The sequence below is a fragment of the Sinohyriopsis cumingii genome, chromosome 3 (assembly GCF_028554795.1).
Source record: "Sinohyriopsis cumingii isolate HCF-2022 chromosome 3, ASM2855479v2, whole genome shotgun sequence".
Classification (NCBI taxonomy): Eukaryota; Metazoa; Mollusca; class Bivalvia; order Unionida; family Unionidae; genus Sinohyriopsis; species Sinohyriopsis cumingii.
Window position 1 is genome coordinate 74326174 of NC_142963.1, and position 21674 is coordinate 74347847.

Genomic DNA, 21674 nt, shown 5'->3' on the forward strand with positions numbered 1-21674 from the left:
CGAGTGACTCCTTAAATGATTTATTTTTTATGGCGCTTAGTGCATGAATTAATTTCACATCCGCGATATGCCTGTCTTGTAGATCTTTACTTCGATAAGCAACATCATGTATGTGACAAGCTGCGTCGATAGCGTTTATCGGATACTCTCCCGGTTTTGGGTTAGATTGTTCATCAAGTCTGATATCTAGTCGTGTCCCTGGACCGCAGTAATTGTATCCTGGGAGATGCTTTTCTCCGGGATACTTTGCCCAAGGGGTACCTGGAAGTCGTCCGAAGGTTGCTGCGATGTCACCTCCGCTGACTTTGTCAGGCTTTTTTTTTGAAATCTAAATTTTTTTGTGCCACATCGCGCACACTTACCAGAGAGTGCTTGTCTGTTATTTTTTGTTGTAATGGTTGTTATGTCGTTTGTAGGGGTTCGTGCCTTACACTTCACACAATATAAATCCATAATTATTATTCCTTATATACAAATGGAGATCACTGATTTTTCTGCGACGCGAAGGAAAGAACCAGTCAAGCATAATTCCGTGCTACCAAATTCTATCAGAATGATCATCATAGGACCGTCAGGATCAGGTAAAACGCAACTGCTGTTGAACATGATAATGAAGTGGATGAAATGGGACAAACTATACTTGATAGCTCCGTCTGTGGATGATCAACGTTGTTATGATGTTATAAAAGATTTTAATGAGAGTGCAAAAGCGCTGAGTGAAGACGGCGAGGATGTTGTTGAATTTATAACTGATATTGAAGAAGCTCCGTCCGTGGAAGACCTTAACGGGGAAATAAATAACCTAGTAGTGTATGATGATGTGATGCTGGACAAGCAAAAAAATCCTGCAAGAATATTTTCCCGGGGTCGTCATAAAAACACCGATGTCATTTATGTTACTCAACGTTACACACAAATACCAAAAGTAATCAGGGATAACTGTAATCTTCTTGCGGTGTTTAATGGAGTTGATGTTCATACGCTGAGAAATATTCATCAAACCTGGTGTAGCGGCGATATGGATATTAATAAGTTTAAGAATTTCTTTAGTCGCGCTCAAAGAAACCCGCACGGATTTGTGACAATAAATTTACATGACCCCAGAACAAGATACCGTATCGGACTTGATACACTGTATGGTTAACATGAAAATGTTTCCTTGGAAATCTTCGTCTTCCCAGAGCAGCAGGGAGGGCGCAAACTACACCTGATTTTTCGATGATACCTCACCGTGGAAATTATGTCGGATACGAGTCGGATTTATTGAAGTAACTCGCGTTATATCAGCGGAAATACAAAGCATTTTCAAGGACATTTTTTTTTTGTCTCGTTTTCTGAATAAAAGTGTTATTTCATGGAAATAACGCTTCTATCGGGAATAGTTTCAGTGGATGGGGTGTCTCGGAAAAGTAGCTTGTAGGATTCGCCCTCCCTGCTGCTTGACCTCTTGTGTTCCAGATGGTGATTGGAAAAAAAGTTGAGGGAGTGGTCAGTGTGGGTTGATTTTCTATATTTAATGACTTTGGTTGATCCATCATCATTTATTTGTATACACTTATCCAAGAATGGTATTTTCTGCCATTTTCTTCTTCTGATAAAGTGAACTGAATATGTGAGTCAATGTTATTGTGATGATTAGAGAATTCCTGAACATGGTACTGATATAGTTCAGTCAAGTCTCCTTGTATTTATGTGACCATTATAAGCCACATGATCATCATTAGTCAATGTGATATTGCAGAAAATTTCTAAATCATAAGATATTTATGCTCTGTGTATGGGAAATTACTAATGATCATGATTTATCCACAGCAAGGAAGCAACCTTTTCAGTATAAAGATCCTGATCTGCCATATCATAATGTGTCTGCAAATCAGTGTCTGTGCTGTTTGTTCTACTGATTACCCAAAATAAACTGCACAGAACCAGATCTGCCAGCGCAGTTTGCAATTGGACTTGTTTTATAAATTGTTATATATGGTAATAGGGCAATTACCAAAACTTAAAAGATCTTGATATTATGAATGAACCAAATGCATTTAAATATCGTAGAAATCATCCTAGCATGAAGACCTTTTAAATTTATACAAATGACTGTTGATATGGCTACTGTTACTGAAAAATAGAAAACCTTTACATGACTTCTTTTCAAAATCTGCTTTCCAGATTTGACCAAAATCATATTGGCATGAAGGTTTTTACATTTAAAAAAAATATGCTAAAATGTTATTAGAATTGACCATATGACTAAAAGGAAATATAAAAAAAGTCAAAATTATTTGTTCAGAACTGCTCAGCAGAATTTTGCCAGACATTACAGGGTTCAACAATGTCTGATTAAATTTTGCACCAATGATGCTGATCCATTATTATGGCCATTGAAACTGAAAGTAGAAAAAAAACTTTGAATGAGTTTTTCTCTGAAATCAGTTTAAAAAAATGGAAGTAGATCAATTCACACAAAATAGCATCCTGTCATAAGGACATTAAAGTTTACACATGTGATGATTATTCTTTATCCAAAATAAAAACCCTTTACATGTCTGAAAGCATCACACTAACCTGGATTTCATTGTCAACTCCCATAATTTTGCTTTTAGGTAAATGTAAGTTAGGCAAGAGATCTCAGGCTCACATGGACCTCTTCCTAAACTTTTTAGACTCCTCAGACTCATGGTTCTTCTTTAAATACGTTACTCAATCACAATACCTTATGAGAACTAATACTACCATCCAAATTCAATTCTCCCCGATCTTACTTTTAGCTAAATGAGCTATTTGTGTTCTGCTGACCTAGATGGTGGTCAAGCAGAGTGATCTCCCTTTAGGTATAAGAATTTGCAGTAAAATGCATGAACCCGTTAGTTACTGCTTCCACTTGTGCCAAGAAGCATGCTCTCATCATGAGGAAACTTGCAAAATCCAGAATCTACATGGCAGATATACCATTACAAGTTGTAGGAGTTTTTCACTTCTAAGGAAAGTATGCTCACTCTATACATGCATTTACAACTTTTTCTCTTCCTGTGCTGACAAAGCTCTGTCTTTACAATTTGCTAACACTTTATCATCATCACACATTGGGGTACTTGCACAGGGAGCCTAAACAACTTCACATTAAATTTGGGCTATAATTATTTTGTATGTGCAAGTCTCTAGTACTTATAAAACTCCTGATATATGTGAAGTTCCATTATGAGCAGGTACATATTGGCAAGTTTCTATTCCAAGGTGCCAACTTGACTGATTTTACTTTTACAGGATAAAAAGGCAGTCTGTGGACCTTTTTTCCATAAAGTAATTACCTCATAATAGATATTGTTGCACCTACATTGCAAGTATCTATAACGGTGCCTCAGTTCTCTTTTAGTTGAAGGATTTTGTGTGTATTACATGCACTTGTATTCATTTCTGTGTTGCTTTCACTCTAGTCGGATAAGTACAGGCAAGCTTTTTATATATGGTTTACTCAATTGCATCATCTTGCTCATGCATGTTACTATAGGCAACGCTTTAGTGATGTTTATCTGCATAAGCATTCCATCATATTTACACAGCGCTTAGTCCCTTGCTTGAGTAGCCTGTGTGACTTCACAAGATAGGTTTGGGCTACAATATTTAAGTGATTTATATGCATGCATGTCTTTATGCCCTTAAGAAACTCCTTATACATGTATAATAATAGCTGGTACAGACAGGTTAGTTTCCTTTATCACTGCATCCTTGGCCTTGGAACACCATGCTTCAATGGTTTTATCTGTACATACTATCCTTGACCTTCCCAACAGGTAGTATTGTAATTAAGATCATCTGCTATCACTTTTTTCTAGGTAACCATCGTTTGGTATAGCTCAGCACCCACTCTTTATTTAAACTACATAGGTGCAGGCCCACAGGTTTATACTTCTCCCTACAGGTCATATTTGTCATCATATTTTACATGTACACTTCATTGCTTTATTAAACTGTCTGTTATCAGCTTTTTAAGATTTATCTCTCCACCAATATTGTGTTCTAAAGACAGGTGCAGGGCTGCAGTTTCACATGTTTTGGTCTATTTGTCTTACAGATTAGAATTGTGGGTGAAGCTCAGAAATGCGCAGCTAAAGATGAAGACTTCACCAGTCTGCATTCTGACCTTTTCTCAGTATGAAAATTTCTGGCTGACAAGGGGGGAAAAAAAACCATTACCCTTCAGCCATGAAGCGCCTGACATAGACAAAAACTCCGAAACAGCTCCAGCACCTAAGTTACGACCACAGAGCTCAGCATTATTGGTGACTCCTACCTTGCCTCCTTTGGACTCGACTCAATATTCCTGTTGCAGAACAGTGAGGGAAAGAGCTAAACAAACAGCCAAGTTCCCTCTTGCTCAGCAGACATATGGACTGGTTATGTGGATCAATCATCCCATAACCCATCCCAACCTGATGAGCCTGGCGATATCCTCCAGCATGGATGGCCTATTTCCGTTGTGACCATCATAGGCTATATAGATCATGAATGGCCAAAACAACAATATTACAGGCTTAATTACTAACAGCCCTGCTTCCATTACTTTGTACCCAACTTTTGCAGACATGTACAAAGACTAGTCTAACCCATGTACTGCCTCAACACTCATTTGGCACGATGCCAAGATTAGTTCCTCACATTTCAATACAGGCACCCAAGAAGATGTTGCTTGTTCTCAAGTTTCAACAATTGTTGCTTCGCAATCTCTCTACACTCTGCCACAAGACAATTTACTCAGCAACTGTCAAGAAGTCCTGGTTTCTAGTCCAGGGCAATCTACAAGTTTAGTGAGTGTCAGACCTCGTCACTCTTCGCCAGCTTAGTCTCAAACACCAGAGGGACCTTAGCCTCACCTCAGGCAACCAAGATGTTGCTTGTTCTCAAGGGATGCCATCAATTCAAGATTATCCATTACTGAAAGATTAAGCCTTTCCAAGCCTCCATTGAGGACATTTCCACCTTTGAACCCCAGAATTCTGCCCTCCTCCTCCCACTCCATTAACAACCTGGATCAGAGCCCCAGCATCTGTTGATCTTGTGTCGAAACAGAAGAGTCCAGCTTTAATTACCACTGCAATCTAGGAGAGTTAAGGACATTCTGACCTGATTTCATAATCGGTTTGTCTGCAATTCTACCTTGGCCACACACAAGTATTTCATTTGGAAACCCCAGCAGTCAAAAGTGATATTGATGCTCTGGGGATGACAAACCCACAATCCATACATATGGATCGGATGGCCATTGATGACACTTGACAGTTAGTGCACAATATTGTTGTCATGGCTTTGATGTTGGACTTTGTCTTTATGGTTATCTTCCAACAGGCGGAATATAGCTTATTTTCTCCCACTCCAAATACCTCTGGGCATGCATGGGAGTTGGTCTTAAAAATGGCCAGAGTACTGAACAGAACAACTCAAGACACTTTGGCTGATGCCATAATAGTAGGTACAGTTTACAATTGGTGGAATGCAACTCAGTGCCCTTTGCCTGCTCTTTCCTGAAGGACCACCATAAGGGGAAGCTAAACGCACATCCTTTATCCTCTAACCTTCTGTTTAACATCCAGATGAAAGAAGTCTGCAAACAAGCTCCCAAGGAGACCAATTTCCCTCCCCCCATAACCACAGTGTCAATACAGGGAAAGTATGGGAAATTGGCAAAATGACCCACGGGCCACACATAGGTCACAAACTTCTGAAAACTGTCCTTTTGAAGCTCCACCTAGTGAAAGGCACAGTTCTTGCAAGCCAAAGCAGATAAAACACTGGGAGGGTTGTATCATTTGTCCCAATGTTTCTTCAGGGTTTTCTTCCAGACTTTTCTTGGTTGCGGAGGCAAATGTCACTCTGCATCCGATCATCAACTTAAACACCCTCAATAAATTCATTCAGTCCCTTTGGTTCTCAATGGAAACACCATAGTGCATTTTGAATGCCGTCCAAGAGGGAGACTGTGTGGACTTCAAAGACGCATACCCTTCATATTCATAAGGCTTCCAGGACGTTCCTGCAATTTGCCTAGATTGCATACCAATTCAGGGTACTCCCCTTGGGACTCAGCATCAGCCCTGGGTCTTTACTCGTCTGATGAATCGAGCAATGGCTTCTTTATCCCTCTGTTTTCACTCAGATATGTACCCAATGGGACTGACCATTTTTGGACCTGTTTGTGACAAGGTGGAATACCAAACTTTCACCATTTGAATCTCCAGTCCCAGACTCTAAAGCCTGTGCCATTGACACTTTATCAATAGATTGGAATGACCTGGATGCATATGCCTACCCTCCAACACTTTTGATTCCAAAGCGATACAGAAAGCAAGAGAATCAGAGTGTCACCTTATCCTAATTGCACCACTCAGATGGAAGAAGTTGTGGATCAATGACCTCATCAAATTTGTAATGGAAACTCCTCTGAAATTTCGGATTTTCCCTCCTCTACTCAAACAACCATGACAGCAGTTGTTTTATTCCTACCCAGAGCTACTGAACCTGCATGTCTGGATCACATTAAACAGGTCCTCAGAAATGAACAGTTCTCACAACCAGTGATGGAGAGAATCACTCTAGCAAGAAGTCCCTCCAATCTGAAAGGATACAAAGGTAAATTTCACATTTTCACCCAGTGGTGCACAAACAAATATATCTTTCCTCTACTGGCATTGATACAGCAAATAAATAACTTCTTCTGCTCATCAAAAAGAGAAAGTTCACACCAAGTATGATAAAAGGTTACTTCTCGATTGCTGACACCTTTTGTCACTATGGAAGTGATGATATTGAACAAAACAAGGATATTGGGAAAACAAGGACTTATCCAATTTTCTCTTCATCTTTGAGTATACATGGCCAAAAATGTTAGCCTTGGGCCCATAGTGGAAGCTATCTTGGGGATTAACCTAGAAGAACAAAACACTTTTTGAACCACTCTGAAGGGCATATCTGGCACACCTTTCTTGCAAGACCTGTTTCCTCATGGCATTAGCAATGGTGGGCAGAATACATGCCCTATCTGCAGACCCGACTTACATGCAGTTCCGACATGACGTCTTACTCATGGCAGTATCATCTTCCATCACCAAGAATAGGTTGCCTTCCATGGGTAACCAGACTTTCATTATGTCTAGTTTGGACCGATTATCTCAACCACCTACAAGACTCAGTTCGGTCTTTGACATGGTAGCTTAATAGAACAGAGCTGCTGTGTTGAGGGAGATTGGGCCTATATTTACCTCAAGATGAACAGGAGGATATACATCAACACAGACTATCTCAACCTGGATTAAGTGGAAAATGTGCTCTGCATATCAATAAATAACCCCAGCTCAAAGAACTTCTTATGCATTTCAGCATAACATTTGACTGGAACTGTTCTCTAGCTGACATCTTTCAAGCCATGGGACAGAGATTGGAGTCCACATTCTCTAGCTTTTATTTCCAAGATCTGTCATCCCAAAAAGCCCAATTCAATCTGGTGGGACCTGTATCAGCAGCTGAACAGGTAAATTGACCGCTTCTTAAGATGCAGCTTTCACGACTTATGCTGGATGGGGGGGGGGAGGTTTCCCTATTCGAGGCTGCTGGTTACCTAGAAGCTGTTTCATATACCTTAGGCGACTGGAGATGGTATCTCCAGGGTAAGGAGATTTACTCCCATCAGCTCTTACGTATTCTTCTAAGGTATTATGATTGCGTAATGTAGTTAAAGAAGAAACCAATTTTTTCTAGCAAAATGTCTTTTTGAGAATACTTACCCAGTCATAATACACATACACTCTCCCGGCCTCCCTGCAGTTACAACCATAAAGAGCATGCCTTCTGCTCCATTAGGAACTGACAGGTTAATTCATTTTACCGCCAAATCTTATGCCTAAGGGAGATCACTCTGCTCATCCATCATCTAGGTTGGCAGACAAGTTTTAGCTCCCTTTAACTAAAAATAGTATATGGGAGGGCTGGATTTGTGAGGTAGTAGTTTTCCTAAGGTATTGTGACTGGGTAAGCATTTTCAAAGAAACCTATTTTTCTAGGAAAAATTGTTTTCATCCTACAAGATATGGTTTGCAAATATCTTGTTTCATTATGTGCAACATATGTTCAGAAAAGTTCTAAATATGGTGCTACAGAGACTTATACCATTTGGTCCTGGATTTGCCCCCCTCCTCCTTATCCGAGGAAAGATTTTTGAATTTATAATGAATTAAGTTACTTTTTTCAGAGTAATTAGTGCATATTTGATATTTGAATATCTGTCCTAATTGATCATTTGATATAAGAATCTAAATACACTACTTCCTTACCTGTTTTATGCTTTATGATATAAATGAAGGGAGATTTTGGAAATGGTTTTCCAAAATTTTGTTCTGTGGCAATTTTGGACCATAGGGGAAATTGTTTAGTTATTTTTAGGAGATATAATAATGGTGTAGTTTTGATTTCATACTTAAAATATGGCATGTAACTATTAACCTATGCATAATTGAAGTTAGCAGACATTCTTGTTTGAATTAAATAAACACACCTTACAGAATAAACCTTTTCAACTAATTCAGATATTTTTTTTATTCTTCAGTGTAGATGTGTTTATATGCACAAGTCCCATAGAAAAATACAAGTACTGTCTTCCTGAAAAGGTTTGTATTATCATTGTTTACCATTATATTGTGTTTCCAATAGCTTCTTTTTTGTATTGCGAACCATGTACAAAATTCATTGTAGGAATACATTATATGTAATGTAGAAAAGAAAGTTTCAGCTGATTTTTTTTCTCAGTACATATTTAGTAAATACCTTTTATGAACATCATTCTGGGTATGTAATACAATTTCATGAAATGAAACTTTATTCAAGTTTTATATTGCGCAAATTTCAGTTCAGAATTTTTAAATTTCATGAACAGAATTAACTGGTTCCTGTATGATATACAGTTCTCTAATTTATTGCTATCTTTTCAATAAAAGTCATTTTGAGCTCTCCAGGTCAAATGAGAAGTGAACTCATGATATAGCTCTGCATCCATCATGTGTTTTCTATCCATCCCTAAACACGCTAGAGGCTTAATGTTTGATTAGATTTTGATCAGATTTGGTATGTAAGTTTGATTAGATTTTGATCAGATTTGGTATGTAAGTTTGATTAGATTTTGATCAGATTTGGTATGTAAGTTTGATTAGATTTTGATTAGCTTTGGTATGTAATTTTGATTAGATTTTGGTCAGATTTGGTATGTAAGTTTGATTAGATTTTGATCAGATTTGGTATGTAATTTTGATTAGATTTTGGTCAGATTTGATATGTAAGTTTGATTAGATTTTGATCAGATTTGGTAAGTAAGTTTATATCAAGATCTTGGATGAGTTCAGTTTTGAACAAAGTTCATTCATAGTAATGAGGCAATCTTGCATATGATTTGCTGAGTTTTTGATCAGTCTAAAGGCCATACATCTGATAACATTTTCTTCAAACCTGGCATGTAAACTTGTATTATCAAGATTTCTGCTGAGTTTGATTGTGAGCAACAGCTATACATAATAATGAGGTAGTCTTGCATCTGATTGGCTGAGGTTCATACTTGCCATGTAAGCTTGTATCATCAAGATCTCAGAAGTTTTTGATTTTGAGTGAGATCCACCTATTACTGAGAATCCATTGCTGATTAGATGGTGGGAATCAAACATGCAGCCTTCTGGTTACAAGTCTAATGCTTTATCTACTAAATCACTGCAGCTGTCTTGTGTGCAAATTCCAATGGTTTCCTGGTTATGACTCATGGGCATGGTCCCGTGTGTTAAGGACAGACCTTGTAATAGCAAGTAAGTGTTTAGATTTTGAAATATTTTTGATTTATGAATCAGGACCCAGTCCCTAGGGAGAGAAAGTGATTAAGGGTGTATAAATGACTTGTCTTATCATGCTAAGTATGTAATCCTTTTTATATATGGCCCAGGAAAGAAGAGAAAGTACACCAACATTAATGGACAATGTAACACCTGAGTACTCCAAGCTTTTCTTTGCCCACTACAGTTTTAGTTGAGTACATCAACTGGCATTCACAAGCTGACAGACATAAATGCCCAGTGAGTGATATCATCCACTCTTTTGCCTCATGTTTTGTTTGTATGTCATTTTTTTTTAATTTTAAACTTTTTTGTGGTCATATCCTACAGCAAAGACAAAAGAGCAACACTCCTTTTCCTTGAGCCAGTCACAGTAACCAGACATCCAACTTTTCTTGTTCGGAGTATGGAATGATAATAGTGACTGAAAGTAAATAAAGTGAAAGGTTGTAGGCATTTAATTTTTAACATTGAAGGATTTGTATTTTTAACATTAATGAGAACAAAATTATTGTCCTCAACACATGTGTTTCATGTTCAGACTGTTTTACCAACCTATTTAAAGTCATATGTTATTTCAGTAATTCATTTTTGGGTCTTTAAAAGTAGAACCATTTTTTTTGTTCTATATTGTCTCCAGCCACTAATGTCCAGCCAAACAGAATAAGCTTTTGGCCAACTTTTTAGCCATCTGTTACGTTGTAGAAATTGCAAGCAGTTTCCTTGAATATCCTTTGCTCAGATCTGCAGCTTTGTAGTTTTTAATTTTTGAGAATCTGTATTGTTTCTGCTGGTGGGTTATGTTTGATACAATTACACTGATACCTGTTTACTCCACAGTTGGAACTATGTATGTTTTTTTTATTGTGGTGCCAAATCTGATTCTTCATGTTATATTGTATTTAACTTAGTGATGCTATTTATGGGACATTATTTTAATAATAATGTTATTGAAACATAACATTTTATGAATTTTTCACAAAGTCTTTGATTTTGTGGAAGACTGGTAAATCATATATATAGCCCCCTACCACCACCATCATTTCAGTGCAAAACTGTAAGAGGAACTGAAATTTCAAGAATAAAAAGTAATTTATCATTTTAATGTCAAGGACCATATTATTTGTTCAGATTGAACAAGAATTAGGAATTGCAGGGGGTCAGATTTGATATGTTAAGATATAGTACAGTATCCAGAAGGTAATGGTCAGGGTCGATGTTCAGCCTTTGGACATGGACACTTAAGAGTAGGCTGATAAGTTGTAGGTAAAATGATATATCAGGGTTTTCCTTATCAGCCAGGAGACAGGTGACTTTCCTGTCTACTTTTCCTTTACACCTGGCTACTTTAAAAAAAACAACCTGTATCTCCATTTGGTACACCAAAACCTCCACCTACTTTGGCAACTCAACCGTCAGCTTTAAATCGAATGAAAGGCCCTTTATATGGAGGTTTTTCATTAGATATAGAATTTATGATACAAATATATATGGAGGTTCTCTCATTAGAAACAGAATTTATAACATAAAGATATATGGAGGTCTTTCATTTGACATAAAATTTATAACATAAATATATATGGAGGTCTTTCATTTGAAATAGAATTTATAATATAAACATATATGGAGGTTCTCTGATTAGACATAGAATTTATAATATAAATATATATGGAGTGTGTGTGTGATTTGGATTTTTAACATAACTTTAAAAAAAATTCAGTCATATCGCTACGATGTCTGCAATGTGGCAGTTTATAGTGATGCCTAGCACTGGGGCATCGTGTTTCATTAGATATAGAATTTATAATATAAATATATATGGAGGTTCTCTCATTAGATATTGAATTTATAATATAAAGATATATGGTGGTTCACTCATTAGATACAGAATTTATAACATAAATATATATGGTGGTTCTCTCATTAGATACAGAATTTATAACATAAATATATATGGTGGTTCTCTCATTAGATATAGAATTTATAACATAAATATATATGGTGGTTCTCTCATTAAATACAGAATTTATAACATAAATATATATGGTGGTTCTCTCATTAGATATAGAATTTATAATATAAATATATATTGAGGATCTCTCATTACATACAGAATTTATAATATAAATATATATTGAGGTATCCTCATTAGATACAGAATTTATAACATAAATATATATGGTGGTTCTCTCATTAAATACAGAATTTATAACATAAATATATATGGTGGTTCTCATTACATACAGAATTTATAATATAAATATATATTGAGGTTCTCTCATTAGATACAGAATTTATAACATAAATATATATGGTGGTTCTCTCATTAGATACAGAATTTATAACATAAATATATATGGTGGTTCTCTCATTAGATATAGAATTTATAATATAAATATATATTGAGGATCTCTCATTAGATACAGAATTTCATTAGATACAGAATTTATAACATAAATATATATGGTGGTTCTCTCATTAGATACAGAATTTATAACATAAATATATATGGTGGTTCTCTCATTAGATATAGAATTTATGATATAAATATATATGGCAGTTCTCTCATTAGATATAGAATTTATAATATAAACATATATGAAGGTTCTTTCGTTAGATATAGAATTTATAATATAAATATATACGGAGGTTCTTTCATTAGATATAGAATTTATAACATAAATTGACTCAAACTATATATACTGCAAGCCTCAACAAGTGAGTACTGGCTTAACATTTTGTCAAATGTGGTAAAGGTTTATTTCTGTTTTCTTTAAATCAGTTCAATTGCTGTTTTAAATTAGGATGTGTTTTTCACAGCACAGGAGTATGGTTGTTGATTGCAAATTTGCAATTTATGATAAGATATTACTAAGGTGGATATTAGTTCTAATTAACTGAATCCTGAGAATATAACTGATGAGATTTTTTAATTACTGAATCCATAAGAAACATAAAAATAATTTATGATGGATATTTTGATTTTGTAGCAGCTATATTAATATTGTTTGTTAATTAATTAATCCAATCTAAAATACTTCTTGCATGTACATGTGCAAAGATGAGCATAAAACATACATTCAGTTAATTTGATGTATGTTTTAATTTTAAGCCCTTTTCTTTCTAATTAATTTATTTTGTTAAAGAAATTGACTGGTAGTTATAACAATATGCTTTAAAAGAATTATTTTGAATAAAACAATGCATTTATAAAAAAAACATTTATGTGGAAAGTTTTCATATGATTTAGTGACAGGTTTTTCTAAAGCCCGAGGCCCAGCCCATCAGTAGCATATAATTTAATTATAGGATTGGGCAGTATGAGACCAGTAATCATAACCTTCATGAACAAATGTTTTCCTCAACAGTATGAATGGGTTGAAAAGCACCTCGGTCCAGAATGGGTGGGGAGAATCATCCTAACTAAAGACAAGACTATGGCCAATGGACACCTGTTGATTGATGACAGAGTGGACATAATAGGTGAGAAACTTCATTGATAAAGTCTGTTCTACAAACAATATTTTAGTTTGAGTCACTTCCCTTCACATTCACATAAAATAAGATATATATACATTTCAGGAGTACTAAATGAAGCAGTAATAAAAAAAATAAGTAAGATTTTTTTCAGTGAGTTGTTTTTCAGAAAGCATTGCATCACTAGCAGAAACTGTGTCAGTCTACTAATTGTACGAGAACGTCAAGGTTATATCGCACATATCAGTCAGGTAATGAAGATGTCTTTTAGGATTACTATGTATTCTGACACTTTGAGTAGAATTGGTAACAGAGACACAACTTTATAATTTGAGACTAAATTTCCATCACCTGATTTTAAAATCGGAACAAGCAAAATGTTACCGTAGTAATTGTGATTGTGATTGATTGGATGTGAAAAAACATTACTGAACATTTATGATTCTTTGATGTACTGTAGATTGAATCATGTCAGGGAAGTGATTAAATAATGTCAACAAAGAAAAAGCAAGCATCTCTAGAGGTACATGGCAGTGAATTATTAAACTTTAATAATGAACTTTTTTGAATTCTGGAATGGTAGGCCATAATTCCTGTACAGTTATACAGCAGAAAATTGTTGGCTACTGGTTTCCATTGAAACCTCTGGGCTTAAAGCTGCAATTTATGTCTGACAGCCATGAGCAATTTTTGATGACATTCGGAAGTGTGGAAATATTTGTAGTTCAGTCAGTGATGGAAAGAAGCAAAAGGTTAAATGCAATATATGCCAGTGTGATCTGTTGTACATTGAGGGAAGTACTGGAAGTGTTGCAAATCAGTTCAAACATGCATCTTGTGCCAAAAAAACCAACCCTACATATAAAAAGATGTCCATAAGAACTTACTGGTCATCTGTCTTGTCTCATTACAAATTGATCCAATGCAAAGAGAAGATGATAGCAATATTCACGACCATTAAATTGTCTACAAGATAGTTTCAAAGAATTAGACAAACCATGCTATTATAGCAGGCAAAAATCAGTCTTTGACAGGGCAGAAAATAAATGAAATTTTTCATTTGAGATCTCTCCCCCCATTATACATTTCATGTTATCCCATGAGCGTGTCTGTTCAGTTGCATTGTTGATTTTTCAGTTTTTTACAGAGGAGCCTCATTAATCCAGACACCTTCATTTGCAGTGAATATGTTCAGATTAATGAGTTTTCTGGATAATTGAATCATGCACATTTTTTTTATGATGTCATCATACCATATACATGTACATGTATATGCTAGCTGTAAATGTACTGTATATTCAATAATGGTTGAAATAAATTAATGAATACATCTACTGACTTGTGTTTATTTCACATTATTCTGGCATGTGCTATACTAAACTAATAAAATGCAGTCATTTTTATAAGTTGTATTTTACAGCTGTTATAGTTGCTAATGACTGATAATTGACGTCCCGAGTTTATTCTGAAATGAAGCCCTATACTGTCCACAGCTTCAGTCAATCAACTGTATTCGTAAGCCATCAATAAACTATGACTGTTAATACAATTGGTAAACAACAAAGAGGCTTAACGATGCACTTAATTTATTAACCGTACGTTATGTCAAAAAGCATGGACGATTTGATCCCAGTGTGTTTATTTAATTATTAACACCCCCATTGGCGACTAGCTAAAACAATCATTGTTTATACAATTGCTGTCTACAGTATGGTAATGCTACTTACCTTTACCACACATATGATCACGTGATCAATTGATAACTTTAACATACCACTAAAATTTGACCAATCAGAAATTGATGCATTGACACACCGCCAAATTTGCGTAGGTGTTATCCGACTGACTGTATTTTCATATACAATTTTTCACATTTTCTTATTTTCGGACAGATTATTTCTGAATTATCAAGACAAGTTTTATAGTAATTTTACACTTTGGTCCCCAATTTTGATTTCTGGATCTGGAATGTGGATTTCTTGATTAACAGAGCAAATTAACATTTAGGAATTCCATTCCCCTTGAATTATGTCTGGATAGCAAGGTTTTCGGATAAACAGAGTTTGGATTAACGAGGCTCGAGGCTCCTGTGTGTATGTGTGTGTATATATATATATATATATATATATATATATATATATATATATATATATATATATATATATATATATGCATGCATGCATACATACATACATACATATATATATATATATATATACATACATACATACATACACATATATATATAATGTAGCAGTAAAAAATAGTACAACACCCAATGATGTTTTACCACAGTTGTCAGGTATATTCAACAAATACATGTCTCACAAACTTTTAGTACATTTTGGTAAATGTTGCAGCTTTATTTGCAGAAAAAGTGATCAGATGTCAAAACTTTGTCAAGCTGAAATATCCATACACCAGCAAATACTTTTCTTTATGTATCTGATTACAGAGTCCATGGTCTTCAACCTGTACAAATTTTATAAGTGACTCATTTGCTTTTTATTTTGTGGACAATTAGTGAGATGGTACTTTTTCACGTGGTTCTGTATGTATTGACCCTTACTTGGGAATATATATTTAGCTAATTAAGTGCAGTACAAACAATGTACAGTAACATACACATTTTTAAGTGGCTTAGGATTGCTTGGACTCGTAGCTATTTCAAAATATGTACAATAACATACATATTTTTAAGTGACTTAGGATTGCTTGGACTCGTAGCTATTTCAAAATATGTACAGTAACCTATACATTTTTAAGTGGCTTAGGATTGCTTGGATCCATAGCTATTTTAAAATATTAACTTTTTCAAAAAGTTAGATACTCTAAAATTTCACAAGTGATCATTGTTAAGAGTTAGGTTGGCTGACCTATGGCTACTGGTCATTACTACTGGTCTGACCTATGGCTACTGGTAGGCTATGGGGTCTCTGTTCTCCACCTGAGTCTTCTAGAATAATTATCATATCTACCAATGTAAACTATACATCTAATTGCAATCAGTGTATATATATCCTTACCTACCATTGCTTAATACTCCAACAGATCAGGGTCTTTGCAGTTTGCTTTAGAACATAAGTAGAACAAGCATTATATTATGTAATTACATACTCATTTTTTAATTTAGCATTGTCAGAATGGTGCATTATTTCTCCATCCTGCAATGCATCATATGACACAGCACACTACAAAGTTCTGCATGTGAATACTTGGTTGTATTTTTTTTTGTTGACTATCTGCATACATTTGTGTATTCCCATGGAGCTAACAGAAATTAAACTAGTTTGCTTTGAGTAGTGTTTCCTTTTCATTATTTAATAAAGAATGAATTAAAGAGAGGTGACTATTTCAATCAATGAAACCTTTTTTTTAATGCTTCTGTTTTAAGTGAACCACACATGATGATGAAATATTAGCTAAAAGACTGTCCTTGTTAGTGATACCTCGAAAAGAGGTACCTATGGAAAAAGATGAGTACATCATTTTCTTCTTCAAATACATTACCCAGTCATAATACCTTAGGGGAATTACTACTATCACACAAATCCAGCTTCCCAGATTGCAACATTTTAGCTAAAAGCTAAAAGTTATCTCCTACCTAAGTGGCAGTTAGAGTGGTCTCCCCTTGATACCAGGATTGGTACCATATCCCAAGAAATCATCAATTACTGCTTCCACTGATGCTGAGTAGCACAGTCTTTACAGACAGAGGGGCCTTGTACAAAATGTGTTCATGCTAGAATCAGTCCTAGACATGAAAATGAATATGTGCTGCATTTACTATATGTGGAATGGATTTATTGTGAGAACTGCTATTGCCTTTTGTACATCAGAAAATTTAAATGTTTCAGGTGCAGTTGAGAGGCCATCATGGGAACATGTGGTATTTTCTGCAAACCATAACATGACAGCAGACATCGGGAAAAGACGAAGGCTGGACAATTGGACCAATGGTGACTGGATAGAATTAATTGAGGATTTCAAAATGAGGATATGATAGAAGTGGCATCTAGTTTGAAAATATCACTTATACATTTAAAGAAGATTACACATAAAAAATGTCCTCAGGGATATAAAAGAATATATAATACCATTTGTAAACAAAAGAATTATGGTTTTCTAATTGTTAAATCATAAAAGGAAGTTGTTTTTGTTTGCATGAAACCATATATGCATGTTTTTATGTAGCACAACGCTGACAAATGTGTTTACCATTTTTAAGGTAATAATGGATTTTATTTCACAATGAAAAGTGAACAATTCTAACACTTGAGGAATATTACTTTCATTTTGCAATTCATGTGATCCTCAGATATAAATATGATTTGTGTTTTATGATAGATGAATATCTTTATTGCTATATAAATTATTTATAGCTGAATGGATGCAGTTTTGTTTCATTTATTGGTCTCACGTTAGAGTACAAAGGTACATTTCTCAGATGTGAATTTCACATTTTTTTTTACTGGCCATACAGTTGTATAATGGTAAATGTTTTGTACAAGTTTATCTCAGCAATCAAATTATGTTATCTTTCTTTAGACTTTTTGTGAAACTTACTTCATTTGGATAGAAATTCAACAAATAAGAATTGAAATTTCAATTATAAATCAAAATCAAAGATTTGAAAGCAATGTAATTTGTATCTGATATTTGTGTGCATTATTGCAATAAAACTTTATTGAGGTCAGATCCCTCTTTGCTGTGATTTTCCATTTAACAGTATATTATTCCCATTAATGACACTCATGATGATCGTCATTTAGCTATTTACAAATTGCGTAAAGAGGTTGATTGAAAGCAAAAGTTAAATCTTATTTTTTGTATATAACAACTATAAATTAAATACTATCCATCAAGGGACACAATTCCAACTTACCCAGTAACGATGATGTGGGACATATGGTCTCAAAATGCTAATTTTACAAAAAATACAAATAGATTAAACTACTTACATGAAATATTACTTGCCCATCTACTGTTTATGTTGCCTGGTCTAGTTGGGCAAAGGAATTTACATTCCCTGTCAATGACCCAGGAGGTCTGTTCCCTCATATGAGGTCCTTCTAAACAGGCCACCTTCTGTTTATAGCCTACCTTTACTAGTACCTGTTTACATATGTAAAATAACACTCAAACCTTGTAATTGTTGTTAGGTGAGAATACTTAACACAGGGTCAGCAACTTGTTGACCAAACCAGCTGTTGTAAGTGGCTTCAGATAAAGTGTAAATTATTCTAAATAACACTGCTGTGAATGACTATATCACTACAACTGAAACAAACATCACTGACCTTTATTTAATCATTTGTAACCATGACTGCTTAAAATGTAAAGACTGTTCTCTGTGTATGTGTGTTTGTGTGATTAGGATTTTTAATGTAGCTTTAACAATTTTCCAGTCATATCACTATGATGTCTGCAGTGTGGCAGTTTATAGTGATGTCTAGCACTGGTGCATCATGCCGCAGACATGTAGCATGATTTCCCACCCAGTCACATTATCCTGACACCAGGTCGACCAGTCCTAACACTAATCTCTTAATGCTGAGCACCTAGCGAGGCAGCTGTTAGTACCATTTTTGTAAGGCTTTGGAATGACTTGGATGGGGTTTGAACCCATGACCTCCCGCTTCCAAGGCAGACACTCTAACCACTAGGCCACCGGCGCAGTCAAAGATTGTTCTAAGAAATAACAAAAACTTACACTGGCCACTGGTTTCCCCTCTTATAATGTTATTTTCTATAGACTGTATACCTGATTAAAGTACATGTCACTAACTGCCACTGTAGTGCCGAAGTCATGCGAATATGTGAATATCCATTATGATTAATCATTCTTTCATAAAAGGGGATAGTCATAGATGTATGTAGTCAGTTCATAATTGTGTTTCATTATCATTTATGAAAACACGCACAATGCAGATAATGTCAGTCTGAGAATATTTTTAAAGGGTTTCAGTATAGCTTTTGAGTGCATTGTTTATTTTTGGATTTAATCTGTAATGCCTTTAGTGAATGAGGTCTTTGTTTTTTGTCCTTACTTCCAGTAAGTGAGAATCATTTTCTATATTTAATTGTTATTGTTAAAGGGTTGTGTCATTTCTTTTTTATTGTTGATGTTATGGTGATTGCAGCCCACAAGCCATCATCTATTCATTTTGGTGCAGATGGCTGCAATCTTTGTTTATCAAGTTAATCCCATTTTGATGTCAGTACTTGTGCCTCAGATTTAATTAAATTAAAATCTGTTTTTGGATGAATTAAGTATTTCTATTTAATTCATTCTTTGATCTGGTCAAAACTTAAACAGTCATTATTACAATTGGTCACTGATAACATTAACACCTTAATAACAATGGCCAAGTCTCAAATGAAAAAGAGAAAAATTTTAATACTGGAAGAATATTACCTTAGCTTATTTTACAATTCCTGTAATCTTCAAATGTGATTCATGTTTGGCAATAGATGTATATCTTTATTGCTATTTAAAATCATTTTCAGATGAATGAATGCAATATTTTAACATGAATCATGAATAAAGATTAAAGAACATTACAGTGATTGTGGTTATTTTTCCTTCTTAAACAGTGCCAAATCTCCACCTTGGAACCAATCCTTTTGCACAAACCTGTTATGAGAGACCACCTGTCTTGAGAGACCACTTTTTTGTTGGTCGAAAGTTCAGTCTTTCAAGATAGGTTTTACTGTAATTGTACTACCGGCACTACATAATGAAATTTGATCCATGACCATTCCTTCCTTTTAAAGAGATCATGTTCTAATGATGTGCTTTATAATGAACAAAATGTACTTTGATGTTGCACTTCATATTTCATACCCTATCTAAATAGGGGTGATTATTTGAATCATTGTGATCATCTATCCATTCATCTATCCTTTAATCCCTACAATTTTTGTTAGAGTTATTGCCCTTTTTGACATGGAGCAGGAGATAGTGTATAACAAGATCTTGTGGATGCAGCTAGTTTCTTCTTTAAATATGTTACCCAATCATAATACCTTAGGAAAACTACCAGTCTCGCAAATCCAGCAATACTACTATTAGCTAAAGGGGCTAAAAGTTGTTTGCCAACATATGTGGCAGTCAGGCAGAGTGATCTTCCCTTAGGTACAAGACTTAGTGGCAAAGTCTAAGAACCCTTCACATACTGCTTCTGCCTTTACAATTTGCTAGCACTTTAGCATTTAGGTACTTGCACTAGCAACTTTACTTTAGCATTTAGGTACTTGCACTAGCAACTTTACTTTAGCATTTAGGTACTTGCACTAACAACTTTACTTTAGCATTTAGGTACTTGCACTAACAACTTTACTTTAGCATTTAGGTACTTGCACTAGCAACTTTACTTTAGCATTTAGGTACTTGCACTAGCAACTTTACTTTAGCATTTAGGTACTTGCACTAGCAACTTTACGTTCAGTTTGGGCTATAATTATTTTGTATGTGCAAGTCTCTAGCTCTTACAAAAACTTTTAACATATGTGTAATTCCATTAGGACTGGGTACATATTAATGTGTTGTTATTCCAAGGCATTTGTAGTATCCAGGCACCAAGTTCAATGTTTTGTGCTTGTACAGGTGGTCTGTGGACCTTTCTACAGGTAGTTGCCTCATAAAAAAATATTGTTGCAAATGCCTGGTACATATCTATCATGGTGCCTCAGTTCCCTTTTAGGTGAAGGTTTTTTTGTGTGTGTGCATTTCTGCATTGCTTCCACTCTAGTCAGGCAAAAAGAGGTCGACTTTCTATACATGGTTTGCTCAGTCATGTCTTGCCCATGCATGTTTCTATATGCAACACTTGAGTCATGTTTATTTGCATAAGCATTCCATCATATTTAAAGAGCAGTTATTCCATTGCATGGGTAGCCAATGCGACTTCATAAGATAGGTTCGGGGTACAATATTTATGTGTGTGCAAGTCTTTATTCCCTTCAGAAACTCCTTATATATGTATAATTATGTCATTTCTGGTACATACAGGTGAGTTTCCTTTACCAAGGCAAACTTAGCCTTGGAATTTCCCATGCTTCAATGGTTATTCATGTACAGGCCATCCTTGACCTTCCCTACAGATAGCATGGTACTTGAGATCATCTGCTATCACTTTTTTCCAGGTAACCATCATTTGGTATAGCTCTGTGCCCACACTGTATTTAAACATTACATGTGCAGGCCCACAGAATTATACTTTTCCTCCTTACAGGTCATAATATGTTTTACCTGTTTGCTTCATTGCTTTATTAGACTGTCTGCTATCAAATTCTGGTTCAGCTTTTAAGTTGAGCTCTGCATAGACCTCACATTCTCAA

The 21674-nt window shown here is 35.1% G+C and overlaps 1 protein-coding gene across 1 annotated transcript in view; it reads left to right on the forward strand.

Annotated features, from left to right (window-relative positions):
* The window catches only part of LOC149803113 (5'(3')-deoxyribonucleotidase, cytosolic type-like), a 43908-nt gene extending 24016 nt beyond the window's left edge, over window positions 1–19892 (forward strand). Inside the window, exons 3-5 of the mRNA XM_089952719.1 lie at window positions 8591–8651; window positions 13223–13337; window positions 17189–19892. Coding sequence (XP_089808845.1) covers window positions 8591–8651; window positions 13223–13337; window positions 17189–17334 — 322 coding nt within the window. The 3' untranslated portion in view covers window positions 17335–19892. The remainder of the gene's footprint in view (window positions 1–8590; window positions 8652–13222; window positions 13338–17188) is intronic.
* Window positions 19893–21674: the final 1782 nt, after the last annotated feature.